Source organism: Benincasa hispida, chromosome 11, assembly GCF_009727055.1.
Source record: "Benincasa hispida cultivar B227 chromosome 11, ASM972705v1, whole genome shotgun sequence".
NCBI classification, from domain to species: domain Eukaryota; kingdom Viridiplantae; phylum Streptophyta; class Magnoliopsida; order Cucurbitales; family Cucurbitaceae; genus Benincasa; species Benincasa hispida.
In genome coordinates, this window is record NC_052359.1 from 40,997,719 (window position 1) to 41,019,079 (window position 21,361).

Below are 21,361 nucleotides of genomic sequence, written 5' to 3' on the forward strand. Positions count from 1 at the left end.
ACTATTTTTAATACTTTGTTTGGAATAAGCTATTCTCAGGTATCCTCTTTTACGTAGACAATGTTTTCTTTTTCTTTAAAAAATGGTGGGTTTTCCTTTTTTCTTTTCTTCTTTTATGATTCATTTTATATATAATTGCATTTTGAATTTGGTGAATTAATTAATATTAATTTTCCAAAATTAATATAAATATTTGTTTTAATAAATCAATAATAATATATTAAAATATTTACTTAATTTATTTTTACAATAAATGTTATTAAATAAATATAATTATTTAATTAGTTACCAATATCTTAAATATATTTAATTTGTAAACTAGATTGGTTAAATTTAGTCAATACTAAAATTTATTTTTCAATAATTATAATTGATTACTTGTTGTCTTTTTATAATCAAACAATTATTTATTGAAATTAATTTTAATTTGATTTTTCATTTTGAACCTAGGATGATTATTGATTATTTACAATTAATTAATTATTTATTGTGATTAATTTTTATTATTTCATTAATTATTAAAATATCATGTTTATAAAATTCTTTATTAACGTATCATTTTTTAATCTATTTTCCACTTTTTATAGATTATATTATTTATTAAAATATATTTTCTTATATTATTTAATTAAAATAAAATTATTGTTGTTAAATTTAATTAATTAAAAATGATTAATTATTTTCTTACTTGTTATAGATTGTATAAAACGTATTTTTTTTGTTCGACGAGATTTTTGGAGAAATTTGATTCATTTGATTTTGAACTTTGTATTTGTATTAATTTCAATATAGTATATTGAGTACAATCTCTAATATTTGATCATTCGATGTTTTCTTTCGAAAAGTAAACTCTAATGTTAAGCTTGATGATCTTCTTAAATAATCGACCTTTGGGTTTTTTGGCCTTTGAGTTTGTTGATCTTCTCTGAGGATCGACATTTGGGCTTGATAATCTACTTGGATCGGTTTCTAGCTTGTTGATCGACTTGGACCGACCCTTGACTTGTTGATCGGTTTGGATCGACCTTTAAAGCTCTTGACTTGAAGAGTTCATAGAGTCTCCTAATCTTCTGGAAGTCTTTTGAGCTTTAGTCTTTAGATCTTCTGGAGAGCTTTGGGGATTTAATTCTTCCCACCCTAAAAAGTTGTAAACTTGAGATTGATCAAAACTTCAATTTTCTGGAATTCAAGGAAGTTTTAGTCTTCCAAGTCTTCAATCTTCAGAAGTCGATCTTCAGAGCCTTAAATCTTTAGATCTTCAATTTTCAGGTCTTCAGAGTTTCAACACTTTGTTGTTAATAGTTCAAACCTCGAAGAGATAAGACCTCTATTTGTAGAGGTTTTTCTTGGGCATTATATGAGCTTGGGTCTAGTTCTTATTGGGCCCAAATATTGGACTTGAGTTCAATCTTTAATTTGACCTAAAAATTTATCATGGGTTTGAATTGGGTTGGCCTGAGCAATTTGACAATTTCCACAGTGGGCCATCGACTTTCATTTGATAACGTGGAAATTTTTTATTTGCCGAAATTTCTCATTTTTTTAATTAAAAATGAAATTATTAATATTAAACTTAATTAATTAAAAATATTAAGTACTAGATTATGATTAATACGACATTCAATTAAATATATTAATTGGTTAATTTTAATAAGAAATTACTCAATTTTTAAATATTTATAATTAAATTATTATTAATTCTTAATTAATTCATTTTCATCGATATATTAAATGATATTTGTTGTTTAATTCATTAATCTTTCAAATTTGTATAAGATTGTAATCCATAATTTCATAAATCAAATATAAACATATTTTTGTTCATACAGTAATTTTTTATTTTTCAGAAATTTTATCCTTAGGTATTTTATTCCGAGACAACTTTAAAACCATAAACCAAATAGATTTTCTATCCAAACGAACATAGCTCAATGTGCTAGTAACATAGAATCCTCTACCCAGATGTACTAAGAAACAAAATTTCCTTTTTTAATATTTATAATTATAATCTCTTCTCTTCCATAAGAGCAACAACCAAATTTTGGAGCCACACATATTCCATTATAATCATAGTTATTAATATGCATTTATTCAATCAAGTGGGTACACAATACAAAAACTTAAGAACACATAAGGAAAAAGTGTAGAATAGAAGCCAAACCTCCCATGGCAGTTCTCACAATTGGGTAATTAAGCAACAAAAGGAGTGGAATGAGAAACAGGAACACAAATCAAAGGATGAGCCATTGGCAAACTAATTCCAGTTCCAATCTCCATATTCACTCTCTCTTCATTTCCATCTTTCCCAACCTTCCAATCAAAGCACTGAACCAACGCCGCCACCGTCCTGTTGATCGTGTTGTACGCCAGCAACGAACCAGGGCATCCCCTTCTTCCCCCTCCAAATGGCACAAAACTGAAATTCTGTCCCTTAATCTCGTATTGAATGTGCCTCGTTCCTTGATGATCGCCTTCATCTTTACCAGAGTTCGTATTGTAGAATCTCTCGGGTCGAAATTCGTCTGGATTCTCCCACAGATTTGGATCGTGCATTATCGCAAACAGGTCCACTGCAACCATGATGCCCTTTGGAATATCGAATCCATTCACCTTGCAAGTTTCTCGGCACGCTCGTCTCGCCACCGGCACCGCCGGATACAGCCGGAGACACTCCTTAACCACCGCCTGCATGTACGGAAGATTCGTGATATCCGTTTCTTCGACGAGTCTCGTCCCGATAACCGATTCGATCTCTCGCCGGACCTTTTGGAACACGTCCGGATGGTTAATTAGTTCCGCCATCGTCCACTGCATAACCTCGGCCGACGTTCCAGTACCGGCGATGAACAAATCCTAAGAAGAATAGACCGAATGTTAGGGTTTAGAATCGAGGAAAACGATGAGAATTAGAACGATTTAGAAAATAAACTGACGAGCAAGAAGGCTTTGATGTGATTTCTGGTCATTTTGAACTCGGCTTTCTCATCCAAATACGCTTTGAGTAATATATCCATGAGATCGCGATCGTCTCTGTCGAGGCCGTGGATTTTGGCTCGTTGTTCGTGCTGTTGGAGAATGTTCTCAAGGAGAACGTCGAATTTGAGATTGATGTCGAGAGTTTTCTTACCGAAGAGCCAGAATGGAAGCCTCTTCAATGGACCGTGGCTGAAGAGATCACCGAAGGCGAGCTTTGTAGCGATTTCAATGGTGTCGTTTACTAATATTCTGATCTTTTCTGCTTCGTTGTTCTGTTCAGAACATCTTGTGCTCATCATCATTCTGCATATGCTGTTGTTTGTGAGCTTAATCAACATGGCCCCCAAGTCCACTGACTGTTCCATTTCAAACATCAATTCTACATTCGTTATTATCCTTCCCAACTCTTCATTAAATTTAGATAAAGTATCATAATGAATTAAGTTTCGATTGGTTGATTTTGAGTTGTAAGCATGATGTAAGAAATTTCTTCATGTTCCCGGAATTTGGCACTTGTTAATGTTTATTCTCTGTTGTAGTTAAAGAAAGGTGTTGTATCACTTTATAACTCAAACTCTCCATATTACATTAGGTTTGGATCAAATCATCCATTACATTAGGTTTGGATCAAATCATACACAAACTTGAAATTGTATCGGTTAAATTCTTAAACTTTAAGGAATGAATGATAAAAGCTTTTGAAAACTATTCGACCTATTTTGTAAAACCGGCATTCGAAGAAGTCTACACCACGTTGAGAGTGATTTTTAAAGATAATCATAATAAATGATCTTAGGGTACTTTTTGATTGTGTTTAATTTTGAAAAGGAGTCATTTTGGAAAAATGAAATGTTTGACAACCACTAAAAATAACTTTTGAAGTTTGTTTTAACTAGATATTATCATAAATGTTTAAATAAAAATGAATTTTTGAAAAATATTTTGTTTCTAACTTATGAAAATTTAGGGGTTTATTTGACTCAAATTATAAGTTTGACATAATATTAGTTGAATGAAATCGAAAAGAGTGGGTAAGGGTGTGTGTGTTTGGTTGAACTTTCTAATGGTTTAATTTTGAAAATAAATAATTTTGGAAAAAGAGATTTTCAAAAATAAAAAATAAGAACTATTTACATAAAATAGCAAAATTTAATCATTTTAGACTTCTATCAGTTTCAATCAGACAATGAGATTTCTATAAGCTTCTATCAATGATAAACTTCTTTAAATTCATATCACTGAAACGGATGAAAGTCTATAAGTATTTTTTTTCTATTTCGATAAATATTTTAAAAATATTTAAAATAAACCCAAGAGTGCTTTACTTTCATATACTTTTAATCAAAAGAGTTTAACTAAAAATATTTTTTTCTTTCATCAATCCAAACATGCTCTAAATCGATATAATTACAAAAATTGAGAGATTAAATTAATACAATTATTAGGTTTAAATTATTAGTACATAATTTTAATTAATACACTCTAAAATTTGAGGATATAAATTAATATTTACTCAAAATTAATTTTAAATTTCCACTCGTAATTAATTTCATAATTTTAATTAATTTCTATTCTTATTAAACTTAATTTAAAATCTTCATAGCATATTAATTTTTAATTATTAATTAATTAAAAAAATCCATAGCTTGCAAATAAAAAATAGTGATGAACAAAACAGAAAAGTAGTCGGTACAGAGTACCTCCTTCTTCTTGGAACAGAGGAGCAAGTCTCGAAGCATACGAGTGATCTCTTCATCCCTCACAAATCGCGATCGCGCAAGCTGCGGCGGCGAAAGAAGCTCCATCATCGTCAGCTTCTTCATGTACCGCCAATAATCGCCATAAGGAGCGCCAAGGAATCCGACCTTACCGTACGGATACTCTTCGCTGAACGCGAAATCAGGGCGAGAGGAGAAGGCGAGATCCTGCGTTTTGAAGATGTCGGCGGCGAGGGAGGCGGAGGAGACGAGAACGTACTGCAGAGCGCCGAGGCGGATGTGGAGGAGTGGACCGTACTTGGAAGAGATGTTGATGAAGGACTTGTGATTCGCAGGGAGGAGGAGGTGGAGGTGGCCGATCACCGGGAGCGACGGCGGAGATGAAGGCAGAGTGATTTTTCCGGGGGCGGATTTGGACGGTTTGTGAAGGAAGAAGAAGAGGAAGAGAAAGGAGAGGAAGAAGAGGAGGAGGTAGAGAGCGTAGTGAAGAGAGGCGTCCGCCATTGTTGAAGGAGGAAGGGGGAGTGAAGTGAATTTGGGGGAAATGGAATCTGGAGCGGTTATATTTATATGATTTTATTGAGAAGTAGAGGATTATTTATTATTGGGATTTTGTTAAAGGATGAAGTATTAGGAATTTGACAAAAGAAAAATGGCTGCCAAGTGGTCACTACCGGAACAACGTGAATCATGAGTTTGCTTCATCCTTTCAGTGTAATCAACACTATTTTTCACATTGTTTCGTGATATCAATAGTATCATAATATCAACCCTCTCGTAACTTTTTATATAGAGGTGTGACTTGTCGAAATTATTGATATATAATCATGAAGATTTTAGGATCAAAACTTTGGTACATCACGGTTTGCACTCATCTTTGAACAATCTATTTAAGTATCAAAATCACAAGTTGTCATATAGCAAAAAAAATATTGTATATATTTTTTCCTTTGTAAACGAAGAGGATGCATAAAGAATGGTGCAGAAAACTATAAATACAAAAATTATGGTACCAAAGGTATTATGTCTCCTTAGCCTCCTATTCTCATATGATTGAAAGAGTCTACCCATTTTAGCATGAATTGCATAGTTGAGGAAGACAATCTTGATGCTTAAGTAGCCTCAAGGAGTAATCCACCAAGGATTAAGCTTGTGATTATTTTATTAAAATGATATTGTGTCATATACAATAGGGGAAAGATTCATTTATTGAGTATATTACAAATGGAGGTAAAAGAGGAATTAACATAGAATATTATCCAATTAACCCTATTCTTCCTTCGTCAAATCTGTCTATGATCCCATAAAATTTTAACATCCTTATAACCTGGATCACAGTTATTGTTTCATAGGTAGATTTAAATGTCTAGGATAATTTTGTGTTTAGATATGTAGGATAATAAATGTCTTGAAATTAATTATCTATGTTTGATTTACCAATTTTGTATATAAAAACAAAAATTAAATAATTATTTAATTAAATCTAAGACAACAATAATGTAGTTATAAATTAAATGTAGTATTATTTAATATATTGTTACATTAAATAATTATTGAATCACTAGTAAATGTAATATATTTCATGGTTTTACCTTTAAATTATTAGAAGTCATGTAACAATTGGGTACACAATGTGTCATTAAAGTCCCGATAAGCCATAACTTAGTCAAAACATGTTAACGAATCATTTTGATGATTTAAGGAGGTTTGGAAGTAAATTGAGCTATTTTGAGATAATTTAATTTGAGCAGTGCAATAACTTTGAAACCGAAAAAATGCCAGATGTGGCTGCATCGTGTCACAATCGCACTTTCCGAAGCTTCACTTAGCGATTGTGCGGTACTTGTTCCTGCTTACGAACAAGTCAGTTAATTCGAATACGAAAAGCCAATGACACACCGGGTGCCTCTTGCAACCAACAACCTCATTTTAGAGAGAACAGTTTTAGAAAACGGGTTTGGAGAAAAGGTTTTCGTAAACAGTTTGATTGTAAGAATAGAGAAAAGAAAGATTGTAGTAGGCTAGAAAGCAATAAGCAACAACAAAAACTCTATAACATACTACTCCGGGTATGGGGAAGTGATGGTTAGTCTTATCCCATTATAGTGCATTCTGAACAAAAACACATCCGCTATCCTTGTATATGTAAATGGGCGAGGGGTCACTCATTAAGAAAAATACATGTAAATCTAACTATCTAGCAAAAGGAAATACATAAGATGAAAGCATAGTAGAAAGAGGTGGAAGCGGTTATGCGGCCATGGGCAACACGCCCTGGACAAGCATGACTGTGACATTCTCCCTCACTCAATTGGTTGACGTCCCCGTCAACCGACTCTGCTCGAACTCAGCATATTGTTGAGCAGCTACCTTTGAGGCCTTCTATGCGCTCCCAACGATCTTCTCTGTCTTGGAGGCTTCTCCACTTCTCTAGGAACTCTTCCCAACCTGGTCCTGGTTCTTCCGCTCTGTCGCTCCTTCCTGCAAGTATCTCGTTGGCTTCTTCTCCTGCCATTCTCTTCGTTGTGGCTTGCGAACGGGTCACCACCCTACATCTCTCCTTGACGTGGTTGGGATGATAGGGTCTCAGTCTACTTACATGGATGATAGGATGAATCTCCATCCAAGATGATAACTGCACCCGATAAGAGGTTTTCCCAACCCTTTCGATGACTTCCACCGATCCTCTAAAGTTGCTCACAAGGCAATGTTCTCTTTGTCCTCGACTTCGAAACTATCCCAGGCACAAATTCACTCGAACCCAGTCTCCTGGCAGGAACTCTCGGTATCTAGGCTTCCTTCTTCTCCTTCTTCTCCTCTTTGGAGTCGGGGACTTGTGTAAATGTCCAGCTCAACAACGCGACACTGCTCCAAGACACGTAGAATGTCTTGGGGGGCATTCTCTTCCGTGATTTCAACTGACTCATGGGTAAAGTCTTTCTTCAAACTGGAAGGCCGAGATCATCCCTATCCCCTTTCGCCGTTTGATCTCAGCATGCACAACGGTGGGTGTAGACCCGGTGATCACTAAACACTTGGTGAGGGGTATCGGTATTACCTTGTGCTCAAGCAAGAACTCCATTCCCAATCCACATCAAAGTCATCCATCTTAACAATCATGAAATCGACAGGGCCACTTCTAGTTCCCCAACTTTACGACTGTACTCTTTGCCATTCCTGTAATCGGTAAGGTCTCAAAGTTCACGGCTTTCATTTTACCTGCGTCTTCTTCCCAATGGAGATTAAGCCGTCTGGCTTCTGTTTCGGAACATAAAATTATGGGGTGGCCCTCGAATCGACCATGGTACTTTTGGTCGATTTATGGTTGACCCAAGCATCAACATACATCAGTTCGCCTCCATGGGATCCCTTTTCTTCCTCTACATCCTTTTGGAGGGCAGCTAAATATCTTAGGGCCCCAACCCAGTGGGGTTCTATCTTCCTCTACTTGCACCCTTTCCAGTCCGAAGCTAATGAGGCTTGGAAAGCATTAAAGGTGGCTCATTCCGGACATTCGCTCGCATTGTGCAGACCCTTGAATATATAATAGGATAAGGGCCGATAAAAATTCTTCTGATTCTGCCCCGCCACGTATTTCCAGTCGTCTTGCTGAGGAGGTTTACTATCCCCATTGTTGTCTTTATCTCCCCCACTGTTTCTCGATGGGCTCAGACTGTTGCTCTTTCTCCCCCTATTAAGGGATCTCGAATGTTGCCTCATCTCTTGAGATTCATCAATCAAATCAAATAACCATTTGGCCGCTGCGTATGCAGCTGGGAGATCCTGTATTCTTTGCTCATACAGTTTTGTTTTTGCTCACGGTTTCAGGCCTTCGATAAAACAGAAAACTTTGTCTTTTTCGAACATATCTCTTATGTCCAACATCAATCCAACAAATTGTTTCATGTAGTCCCTAATATTATCAGTATATTTCAATTCTCGTAGCTTGCGTCTTGCCAAATTCTCAACATTTTTGGGAAGAACTGAGAATGCAACTCTTGTTTCAGTCTCTTCCACGTGTCGATGGTACACCGTTCCTCTTGGACATCCATGAAACGAGATCTCTACCATAACTTGGCATCCTCTGCTAGGTGCATCATCGCTAGGGTGATCTTTGATTTTTTAGTTGCTATGTTCGTAGCTCTGAAGTACTATTCCATGTCAAACATAAAATTCTCTAACGTCTTTGCATCGCAAGCCCCACAGAAGGGCTTAGGCTCGGATACTTTTACCCTGTTGAATTGGGCTGCACCCCCGACTGGGCTTGATTTCCCACCGCTCTCATGGTGAGGTTAATTTTTGCGCCAATGTTTGCAATCTCTGCCCAAATGACATCGATAGTGGCTCGAAAGTCCTGGACATTTCAGTCACCATCTGAATGATCGCTCTCTACGAGCTGTCTAATTCTTTGACACACTCTTCTATCGGGGCAACAGATCCCGACGAACCATCCTCATGCTCAAGAGGCTTATCCATCGTGGTTTTGCCTCTAGGGTCTTAACCCTTATCAACAATTCTCTGACGGGCATCCCTTCTAAGCGGCCAGCCACCACATCAATTTTATCGGCCTTGTCGGCAACTTCCTGTAATCGAGTCTCTAGGAACCAAACCTGATCCGGGACTTCTATTAAATAGAGTATTTGCTCTTCAATCTCGACCAATCGGTTAATATGGGATTTGCCTAACTGCTTCATAGCAGACATGATCGCAACTTCTCAACTCTACGAGCCAACTTGGCTCTAATACCAACTGTCACAATCGCACTTTCCGAAGTTTCACTTAGCGATTGTGCGGCACTTGTTCCCGCTCACGAACAAGTTAGCCAATTCGAATACAAACAGCCAATGGCACACCGGGTGCCTCTCGCAACCTCCACCCTCGTTTTAGAGAAAACGGTTTTAGAAAACGGGTTTGGAAAAAAGGTTTTCGCAAACAGTTTGATTGTAAGAATAGAGAAGAGAAAGATTGTAGTAGACTAGAAAGCATAAGCAACAACAACAACAACAACTTTATAACATACTACTCCGGGTATGGGGGAGTGATGGTTAGTCTTATCCCCATATAGTGCATTTTGAACAAAAACACATCCGCTACCCTTGCATATGGAAATGGGCGAGCGGTCACTCACTAAGAAAAATACATATAAACTTAACTACCTAGCAAAAGAAAATACATAGGATGAAAGCATAGTAAAAAGAGGTGGAGGCAGTCATGCGGCCATGGGAACACGCCCTGGACAAGCATGACGTGACACATCGCAACCACATTATGACCTAGACCTAATCAAATGAGAATTTTGCCACAGGTCATCTGTTTTTTTTTTCGATCAATGTTATTTGACACCAAATTCGACAAGGTTTCATGGAGCATAGGGGTTATTTGGGACGCTGAGATGATATAAGATGTCTGGGGAGTTCTGATGTATGTGTTTTGATGTGTAGAGTTGTTATGTCTGAGTTTATATGTTTGTGTTTAGGTGTGCAGAGTTCATATGTTAGTGCTATCTAGTTTAGTTTTTTGTACTCTAGAATAATTTTCCTGTATGAACACTATTTTTTTTATCTTATAATTCACTTATTGTATCAATTCAGTTTTTTTTGTATTCAATTATTTTCTTTTAAATAATTTTTATTATTGTTGTTTTAAAAAAACTCAGTTAAAATTTAAGATTAATCGTAAATAGTCAACGAAATACCAACATTTAAAAAATACGAAATTTAATTCTAAGCCAATTAAATATAATTTAATTTATAAATAGTCAACGAGTGAAAGTAGCATTTATAAATTTAATTTTTAAAAACTATTGAGAACTAAATGGTTATGAATGACCAGTTAAATATATTAATGAGGCATTTAAGAAAAAAATGTTTTGCTTCTACTTGATTTTAAGGATTTCTTTGAGGCTTTTCTCATATATATATTCATGGATGAGTTTTCTATTGATGTTTAAAATGAGCTTTTAAATAGTAAATTTTGAATATTGATGTTGTATATGAAGAGATTTTTTTTTTATTTTTGAGAAATTGTGTACAAATATTTAATCCAAAATATTGTGTTTTTTTTTAATGGGCATTATACAGATAAATAATTGATGTACTAAGCAAATAAAAAATGAAAACTTGAATGACATAATTTATAGATAATAAATTATTAATATACTCTATCACATGACACTGGAGGAAAAAAGGATTTATGTAAATTGAAGGTAAAAAATGGGTGTATGGAACTAGATTGAAATACCATGTTTTTTTTTTTTTTTAATAAAATGGATATAGTGGAAAAAAATTACACCAGAAATATTATGAAATAAATACAAGAAAAGAATAAAGAAATAAAAACGTAAGTGGGCCATAGGAAGGGAGGTGAGAGTAATAATCGAGTATGCAAAGGGAGGAGACATATGAAGTGGGGGGTGGAGAAGCTGAAAAAGTTGTTAAATGATGGTTACTGTGCACATGTTGAAGGAAGTGAAAAGGGGAGATGGTATATCATTGGGCCAAACGATGATATAGGAGCTATATCATCTCCCCACATAGAATATTAGGATCCCAAACAAGCCCATAGATTTTAGGCATCGCCCAACCATTTGGAGTCTATATAATGCATTGGAATAATCAAGAAAGGAAAGAATCTAAGTTTGACAAAAACTCACTCTAGTTAAAGGAAATCTTTATCCTCTTCAAGAATGAGAGTTCCTTTAAAGAGTTTGGCCTTATTAGTCTTCTACATTATAACTCATCTCATTTTATTCATCGAAGTGTTCTTATTACTCTTTACTTATTGGCTAATTTTCTTGAAGAATTTGGTCACGCGAATACCTTAAGGAATAACATGGTTCAACTAACACAACCACATTGCATCATTTTCTTTTGTAATTTTAACTGACCATTTAAGTTAGCATGTATGTGGGATCATAACACTAAGGAAGGTTAAGATAAAATAAATCTCACAAAAGAATAAGGGACTAAACATGTATACCTATAGGTTGTCATGTGACGTTCGACATAAGGCACACCGTAGACCCAAGAGATTTTATGAAACAATCTAAATCTAATTAGTTATATACATATAGGACTAATTACTTTGATTTCTAAGGGTATTTGAAAATAAACTGAATAGAAGTATTCTCCATTCATAGAAGTAGGCCAATTTGATTGCAACGTTGCCGCATAACTTAAGGCAGTTTATCCGTGGTTAAAGCTCGACTTATAATTCATGTTTCTTATCATTTTTTGTTGTTAGTACTTGGTTTACATGAATTAAATTGAATAAATAGTCCCATGGTAAGACGATACTTTGAATACTTCTATATTACTACTTGTTGACGGTGCATGCTTATATATACTTGATCCTAAATATTTGTAATTATTTTTCAATCATAAACATTTTGGTCATCAATCACTTAAAATAAAAATAAATTATTATTTTCATATTAAGCATTAATTTAACTTAATCTAATTATTTTATTTGATTACCACAAATAGTTAAATAAATATAAATTAATTAGAATATTAATAATTATTAATATAACATAAAATAGTAATTAGAAACCTATTAGCTGAAATTAATATTCTAAGGTGACATGAACAATTATGGAATAAATTACTAACATAAAAATACAATAGTTCAACCACAAGATTCAACGAATACTACAGTATGTGAGAAATTTGTAGAAAAATAGAAGAAAATTGGAGAAACAATTCTCTGTGTTTTACTTAACAACATACATTTGTATGATATTCTATAAGTATACTGTTGGGTGAAAATTTTAGTTTTAAAAATTAGGAGGGAACCAACCTTTGGTTGGAGAATCCCACATTGGAAAACTTTGCTTTAAAAGCCTCCCTTATGTACTCTAACCTTGAGTTTTAGGTTTGGGCCCAAAGGGATACCCATGTTTTGGAGGGTATGAGAAGATAGACCAATGTGGATTCGATGGATGTCCCACATGCACACATGTGTGTGATCATTTTTATTCTCGTTAATAAAAATATTTTTATTTTTATTTTTTATCTTAAAATCGGAAAAAAAAAGTCCTTCCCGACGAATCTTCCAGCGAGTCATCCACACGAGTCTTCCGGCCCCTCGCACGTTCTGAGGCTCTCCGCCTCTTTCTCACTGGATCGTTCTACGCTGAAGGCCTATAAAAGGCGTGGCCTTCAATAGATCATACACACAACTTTTCACTTCCATTTGAATGTTGTCCTCTCTTATCCTACTCTTCCATTTTCCCTTTTTTGAGTAGTGAGTTAGAAAGGGTGTGTGTTCCTGTTGGTAACGGTGCATTTTTTATCAGGTTTTTTAAGGTTGTTTTATCCTGGGGACGATGTGACAGTATCCCAGATTGCTTACACACTTGGGCATAGTAGCGAAACGTCTTAAAAAGAGCAAGCTTCCTGACTCAGCCTATAACGAGCTTCTGTTTTTCAGGTTTTATCACTTGGCCCAAAGGATACCCATGTTTTGGAGGGTATGAGAAGATAGACTAATGTGGATACCCATGGTTTGCTACTATGACTGAGTCTTCTCTTCCAAAGAGAAGTTGTGGCCACTATGTTCAAGCCCTGGAATCAGCATTTAAGGGAGCAATCTCTCTACTTATCCCTGCTTCGGGAAAGGAGTGAATTCCATCTTGTGGATTGAGTTCCCAACTCCCAGATCAGACAAGTCCCCAAAAAGATAGGCATGTTGAGTTGGCAATCTGGCCACTCTCATCCATACTAATCAAAAGATCGCCCTCAAAGACAGGAGTTTCCAAAACACTCAGGATTGAGTCATGTCACCTATGGTCGTTTAGGTGAGATACAAGTCTCTAGTATCAACGGCGTTGTCTAGTCATCTCGTGGTCCAGGTCTTATACAAACTTTTTGTATAGGACACCCCCGCTTCACGTCTCCACATGAATGGTCAGGATCTACCATCTGCAGTAGTTTACAACACTTGCAAACCTCTACAAAGCGGGTCGTATCCGTAGTGTCACCAGGATCAGATATCCTACCTTAAACCTTATACTACAAACCTATTTAGGTTATCAATTAGCATGATCCACTTGTATATTAAATATACATGCTTAAGTTCATATAAGATACCAAGGAGCTTTGTTTATTGGATATGAGTAAATGCCATAATTAAATAACACTTATTTTATTCATTGAACGATGTGTATCTTTACAAAACAACGAAACTCCGGGAGAATTAGGACACCAATCCCAACACAAAAAGAGAACACTACTTTTACTCCAAATTTAGAAATTCATTTAAAAACAAACTTTCATTTTAAAATTTAAGGATGAAGTCTTGTGAAAATAAAGAGTTCACATTTTAGAAATTCATTTGAGAAAGTGAGCAATTTATTATATTTCAAACTTCATTGCCGAAACTCCAAAAAAGAATAGGAAAAAAAAATCGGAGGGTTCCTATTTCAGAAATCCGATTTTAAAAAAGTGACAACTTATTTTATTTTAAATTTCATTGTCAAAGTTCAATTTTGAAAAATTGGAAGGTTCTTATTTCAAAGATCCAATTTTTATCGGTGACAATTTATTTTATTTCAAATTTTATTGTCAAAGTGCAATATCGAAAATTTGGAGGGTTCTTATTTCAGAAATCCAATTTTAAAAAATTGACAATTTATTTTATTTCAAATTTCATTGTCAAAAGTGCAATATTGAAAAATTGGAGGATTCTTATTTTAGAAATCCAATTTTGAAATATTGACAATTTATTTTATTTCAAATTTCATTGTCAAAGTGCAATTTTGAGAAATTGGAGGGTTCTTATTTCAGAAATCCAATTTTAAAAGGTGACAACTTATTTTATTTCAAATTTCATTGTCAAAGTGCAATTTTGAGAAATTGTAGGGTTCTTATTTTAGAAATCCGAATTTGAAAAATTGATAATTTATTTTAATTCAAACTTCGTTGTCAATACATTAATTTTGAAAAATGACAATTTGTTTTATGTCAAACTTCATTATTGAAATAGTAATTCAGAAAAAAGGTATAAACAAAACCTTAATTAATGAAACTAAATAAAATTTGGTTAATTCAACCTCGAGGCCAGTTCCCAGGTAGATGTGTTGCCTACGTTCAACTTAAGTACCTCATTCTTCTCTTCTCTCCTCTTGAAAAATGAAACAACAAAATTTATACCAGCAAACATAGCGTAGCGACACCAAGGCCAGCGTTGCAACGCTAAATTGTAGAAAAGCCAAAATGCGTAGGGCTAATGTTGCAAACCTGCGCTAATGCTTGGTTGCACAAGGCACATGGGATGAATCGCGCCAAAATCCGAAGCATTGCAACATTGTAGGGAGGTTGCAATGCTGCCCTATTTTGCAGCAAAAGCGAGCGTTCTATCTTCGAGCGTTGCTCGACGTTTCTCCTAGGGTCATGACGCGGAAACTTGATGGTGAAACTTGATAGTACTCAATTACTCGATAGCCTTACTTAATGGTATTTACTTGATGACATTTACTCGATTCTCTTCAACTTGTTGATTTTCTTGGTCATTTTCTATCTTTTTGGCCTGATTTTCTCAAAATGACTCATAATCGCCTTAGAGACCATTTTATCTACAAAATTAGCATTAAAAACCAAACAATCAACACAATTTTGGGGGAAATTGATATAGAAAATATATATCCTTTAAAATCCTAACAAAATAACCCCAACTTAGCTCTTGGTCATCCCAAACAAGTCTAGATTAGAAATATTCATATATTCAGGCAAAAATGGATTGTAGAGATTCAACCTCTGAATATGGCTTCGAGTCAACATCGACTTTTTTGATGTCTTGTTGATAGAATTTAAAACACTGATAGAGCATGGAGGCTACTACTCCATTCTCCTGAATCCAGGGACGCCCTAACAACAGCCTGCATGTGGTTCTTGCATCGATCACATGAAATATGGTGCTCACATGCAAATGCCCTATGGTGATTTCTAGACGAACTGTGTCTATCACTCGTTGTTCTCTTTGATTAAAGCCTTGAATCACAAATTTACTACCTGACAACTCCTGCATCGAAATACCGAATTAATTCATGGTTGATTTTGGCAGTATGTTGATGGCTAAGCCATTATCGATGAGAATCCAATTGAGTTTTTTCTCTTGGACATACCCTGACACGATTAAGGGTCTACTATGAAGCTTTAACTCAAGTAGCAAATCCTCGTCAATGAATGATATCGATATACAACATGAAGCACATGTACTTATTTGGGTTGTAGGAATAGTTGGAATCCCATCATTTTTAATATTTTGACTAAGACATTCTTGGTCTCCCACGAGAGTGACAACAAATCATTGATGTTGAAAAAAGGTAGTTCTTCAAGCTTAGTCTTTGCTTCTGCAAAACTTGAAGGATTGTCGTTATCTTCAACAGTTTCAATCAGAAAACTCTTTGGAAAGAAGTCTTTCAAGGTTATTGATTGTCGAGGTCAAGGAAGCTCTTCGCTTTCTTTGGTGAGTGGTCGAAGTCTTCTTGTATTCGTTCTTGTTTTTTTTCTTTTCTGCTTACTCTTCCTTTTATAGTCTCAACATGAACGGTATACTTTCTAAATGAAACTTTGTTTATAGCTCTTCCGACAAGTTACCAACGTCCATCCTTCATCTTCATCTTTCACTTGCTCTTCTTTTTCCTAAGAGTAAAATTTTTGAAAGTCTACCTTTTGTGAGGCCTCTGGAGGAAAATATATAAAAATAAGCTCAAGAGATCCAAATTGGATTAAATTCCTTGTTGCAGACAGTCGAATTCAGGATGGATCATTACTACGGCTGATTTGTCTGCACCACATTGTCGAGGTCTAGCTTCTTGAGCTAACTTCAAAATTAACTTCTTCAATATGAAACATTTTTCTATTAGATGACCAAAAACTCGATGATACTTGAAGTAATTGGGATCATTTACTCTCCCCATTTATGTAGGTCGTTTACATTCAGGAAGTTCAATGAGTTGTTTTTCCAATAGTTGCTTCAACATATTAGGCAGATCAAAACCTGAAAAATGGTAGACTTTTTTTTGTCTCTATTTCAACGTGGAGTGTCTTTTCTCGCCCCCATCTTGGCATTTCTAAATCTTTTTCTCCTTGGAGATAAACTTTAAAAGGGTCGTATTAGCGACCATAGCTTATTTAATAGCACCCTTTGATACTTTCTAGATGCTTTTCACTTCTTTCTTTTCTTTCTTTTCTTCTGGGACCAGTAAATTGTTGTTTCCTCTATTGGCACTACTTAGTTCTAGTATCATGAGCGCGGGTTGCCAATTCTTCAAAGGTGTGGGATTTTATCCTTTACAGGATATACAAAAGTCCCCAGTGCATTCCTTGAGTGCACATTTCCACCACTAACAATTCAGTTAATCTATCTTTACAATCAAGGCTTAATGCTCTCCAACGATTGATGTAGTTAATGATCGACTCACCTTTTTTGTTGTTTGGTGGTGATGAGCCCTATCATGCTGACGATACACCTCGTGCTGTAAAAGCGGTTGAGGAATTCTTTTTCAAGCTGCTCCCAGCTATCAATAATTTCAAGTTCAAGGTCAGTGTACCAATCGAAGGCATTTCCCTTCAGAGTTCGAATGAACTGTTTGACCATCAAATCTCTTCGCATACCAAGATTCTCACATGTTTCGATGAAATGAGAAACATGTTATTTTGGGTTGCCTTTCCCGTCAAACTGTTGGAATTTGAGTGGTTGGTATCCATTTGGCATTCTTAGATTGTCAATCTTCTTTGTATATGGCTTAAAATATAAGATGGAAGTTTGAATAGGTCCATCATACTGAGCCTTGATGGAACTGGCAATCATCTTTTGCAATTGTTGGACAAACAGCGAAGCAATTGAGGTTGAATTCTGTAATTGACTTTCTTGCAGAACGGTATTTCCCTTGTCATCATTCCTGACTACAAGTGTATGACTTGACTCAGTGACGTCATGACTCTCGATGTGATTCTTGAAGGATTCAATTTCATAGTCTCTTTCTTCGACTGCCTTCATCAGTATGTTAACTTTCTTTTCGAGTTCGGCCATCCTTTCTTCACTTGTTCCCACGTCGGCCATCATGACTGACGTTATATTTAGGTGTGATGCTTCTTCACTTGATTGTTCAGAAGGTGAAGTATGCTTATTGATTGCAGGGTTTTCTCTAATGACAATTCTGCATTGCGGCTGTTTTGAAATTTGTTCCCATATGTTCCTCGCGATCTCAAAGAGTGGTTTGTTGCGGATATCATTTGAAGTTTGGGAGCGTTGTTTCTGGATGCCATGACTTTTTTTAGTAGATTGTGTTGTAGAGAAAGGGATGAAAGGTAGAGACGGTCCCACCGAGCGTGGCAAACTGTTCACACGAGATTTTGAAGAAATTTAATTCATAGAATTTTATATTGATTTCAGTATAGTAAAGTGGACACAATCTCTAATGTGTGATCTTTTGATGCCTTCTCGAACACAAGGGATAAAGTTTGAAATTTCTAAATCTTCAATCTTCAAGGAGTTGCTGTAAATTTCATTCTTTTGGAATTCAATGAAGTTTTAATCTTCCAAGTCTTCAATCTTCAAAAGGTTGTGATCTTGAGATCGATTTGAGCTTCATCTTCTGAAATTCAAGGAAGTTTTAATCTTCTAAGTCTTCAATTTTCAAAAGGCTACAATCTCGAGATTAATCAGAACTTCAAAATCTTTAGAGCTTTAGAGAAGTCATGAGCTCCAGAGCTTTTACACTTTCTTGCTAATTTTCCAACCTCCCTTAATTGAAGGGGCAATGCCTCTATTTATAGAGGATTTCCATGGGTTTTAGGTGGGCTTGGGCCCTATTTTCCTTTGAGCTTTTAGGTTTGGACCCAACTACTTTTTGGGTTTGAGCTACAGTTGGAATTAGGCCAAATCTCTTTTGTTCGGCCGAAATCTTCCACCGTGGGCTTAAATTGGGTCAAATTTTGGACCCGAGCAATTTAAACACTTGACCTGATCCAATTTATGATTTAAAGCCCAATCAGAATTCAACCATATTTATCGATCGTAGTCTAGGTTTTACCACCGTTGAAGTTGATAAGCCCATTATTGTGACCAAATGGTCGGATGGAAGACATGTGGCATTTTGTAATTGGACAAAATTTCTTCTCCAACAATGCTCCTTCCATTAGTATATTGATAAATTTATTAGAAGTTATGTTGAATTAGAAAAAAAAAAACAATTTTAAAACAAATTAGACAGATACTCTCTTTTTTTTATTTAGATATTCTCAATTTTCTATCATTTGTCCAATTTTTGCATTAATCTTCTTAACAAACAAATATAAACCAAGACTTCAAATTAAAGCATAAAATCCCATAAAATCTCAAGAACAAAATCTCTCCTTAAAACTCATGAAACGATAAATAGCCAAATACAAAAATGACGATGTATTTTGTTATTAACACATACTTGATTACAGTCTTATTAAAACATTTAAGTTCTTAAGTCTTTTGATGGTTCTATTATTTTCTTTCTTCTTGTAGTCTATATATCTTGATTGTAGGGAATTTTTTCTTTTAAGATAAATAAAGGTCAACCTATCAACAAGAATGGAAGGGAGTAAAAGGCTATTGAAGAAGAGATGAGAGAAATAAGGGGAAAAATAAAGATATGTTAGGTGATCACTTGAAGTAAGGGACAAAAAATTAAAGAGGGGGTGATGAAGTATAGATAATGGTAAAGACGTTTTAAACTCTTTTTTTGTTAAAAACGTAAGAGTACTGATGTACTTTGAAAGTTTAGAGGTATTTTTGCATCAATATATTGATAGTTTATGTTCATATAATAATAGTTAGGGTATTTTAATTTATTTTATTATGTGTATTTTTAAAATTTTTTAAAGTTCATCATTATATTTTAAACAAAACACTAAAAATTTTCATACAAAATTAAACGGTAAAAGTATTTTTTAACTCTTTTTCAAAGTTTAAGGTAATCTTCGAAATTATAGGTGTATTTAGTTCAATGTCATTTTTTATAATTTAGTCTAAAAAATTCTTTTAATTGCTAACAAATAAATAAATATAAGTTAATATATATCAAATACTTAAAGATCATAGAATATTAGTATTAGTTATAAATGTATTGCTTAATTTTTATTAGTTAAAGTGGACATAGTTCAACTGACATAGTGTTTGTATTTACAAATTCTTTTGTGTGTTTTATTTGTTGATACTTGTTTTTAAATAATATATTTGTTAATATTTTGGTATGATTGTTATATTTATATTTGGAACTATCCTTTATTTTTACGTGTTAATTTAAAAAACTCTATCTAAGCTTTTTTATTGCATTAAAAAATAAATATATTCCCTTTTGATTAGTGTGTCTTCTGTATATTTCTACAATTTTAATAATGTAGAAAAAAGGAAGAAACACGTGACCTTAAAAATGATGCTGACATTTTCCTCCCCAATCATGTTATTCATATCAAATTCTTATACAAGTTAAAGCTGTTATAATATGTGGAAATCTCAATTTATAAAAATGGTGATGAAAATGTTGATATTGACCCAAATGTCTCAAGTCTCATTTTTCTACTGCTTCTCTAATCAAATATTTAAAAAAAAAAAAAAAAAAAAAAAAATCGAAAACTTTGTACTATATGAAAGGAATGGCTTTCCCATGACTATTTTGTCCTCACAATTACATTCATTCATAATGGTTTCTTTTTCTTTTTTCTCCATTTAATTTAAACAAAAATCTCCTTTTTTTAAAAAAAAAAAATTATTTTATTCTTAGATTTCAATAAGATATACTTGTTTATGTCAAAATGAATTTAGCTCGATAATAACTGACATGACCTCCCATCTTAAAGATTAGAGGTTTAATCTCTCATCTCTACAGATGTTGTACTAGAAAAGATATACTTGTTTACTTTCATTTACATTTACATTGTTTTAAATTAAATTTCAGATTTTTTTTCATTAGAATTCAATATTTATGATTAATATTATGACAAAATAGCAAAAAATTAAAATTTAATGTCAAATATTAATAATTTAAACTGAATCAAAATATATTCAACTTTTATATTTCATCATATAAATTTATCTTCGAAAGATTTTTAACCATGTCCTATAACTACAGATCCATGAGGTCGCATTGGTAGGCCAAAAGATTTTAGTTGAGAATCAGTTTTTGAGTTAATTTGAACAATCATAAATTCTAAGTTTCATCTTAGAGGAGAAACACTTTTGGATGAAGTCAAAAGCACTTGATAAGTGCCAAAATCTTCAATTCAATAGTACCAAAAATGTGCTATCTAGTTCCGCTTGATTCAAGGTTGTCCTAGGATTTGATAGGACAAACTTTCTGAAATATTTTATATACACATGAATTGCTCTTGTATCAAAAGGTGCAAAAGGAGAATACATATATATATATATATATATATATATATATATATACATACTTTTAGATATTGTTTTCTCTTTTACTTTGAATTAAAAGAGCTAAATCTCACATACATCGCACACGTGCATTTTAACTAGTATATAAAAGTGTAAGAAAAAAAAAAAGCTCATCACACGACAAATAGGACTAAATTACGGATAGACTCTTGAGATACATCCAACTATTTTTCAAATTCTAATAACAATTTCAAGTTTATTCAATTCAACTTAAACTTACTTTTAACAAAATCCAC

The 21,361-nt window shown here is 34.0% G+C and overlaps 1 protein-coding gene across 1 annotated transcript; it reads right to left on the reverse strand.

Annotated features, from left to right (window-relative positions):
* Positions 1-2,039: 2,039 nt before the first annotated feature.
* LOC120090158 (cytochrome P450 705A22-like) lies at positions 2,040-5,283 on the reverse strand. The gene is made up of 3 exons (XM_039047676.1): positions 4,677-5,283; positions 2,934-3,332; positions 2,040-2,853 (listed from the first exon to the last, which is right to left on the reverse strand). Exons 1-3 carry the CDS (start codon positions 5,196-5,198, stop codon positions 2,191-2,193), a joined length of 1,584 nt encoding a protein of 527 aa, XP_038903604.1. The 5' UTR covers positions 5,199-5,283; the 3' UTR covers positions 2,040-2,190.
* Positions 5,284-21,361: the final 16,078 nt, after the last annotated feature.

Excerpts from the sequence above, each read along its gene's own strand:
- LOC120090158 (XM_039047676.1), bottom strand. The coding sequence starts at position 5,198 with ATGGCGGACGCCTCTCTTCACTACGCTCTCTACCTCCTCCTCTTCTTC. Across the intron at positions 3,333-4,676 it reads TCTGTTCCAAGAAGAAGGAG|TCAGTGGACTTGGGGGCCAT; the intron begins GTACTCTGTACC and ends GAAATGGAACAG. Across the intron at positions 2,854-2,933 it reads ACATCAAAGCCTTCTTGCTC|GATTTGTTCATCGCCGGTAC; the intron begins GTCAGTTTATTT and ends TATTCTTCTTAG.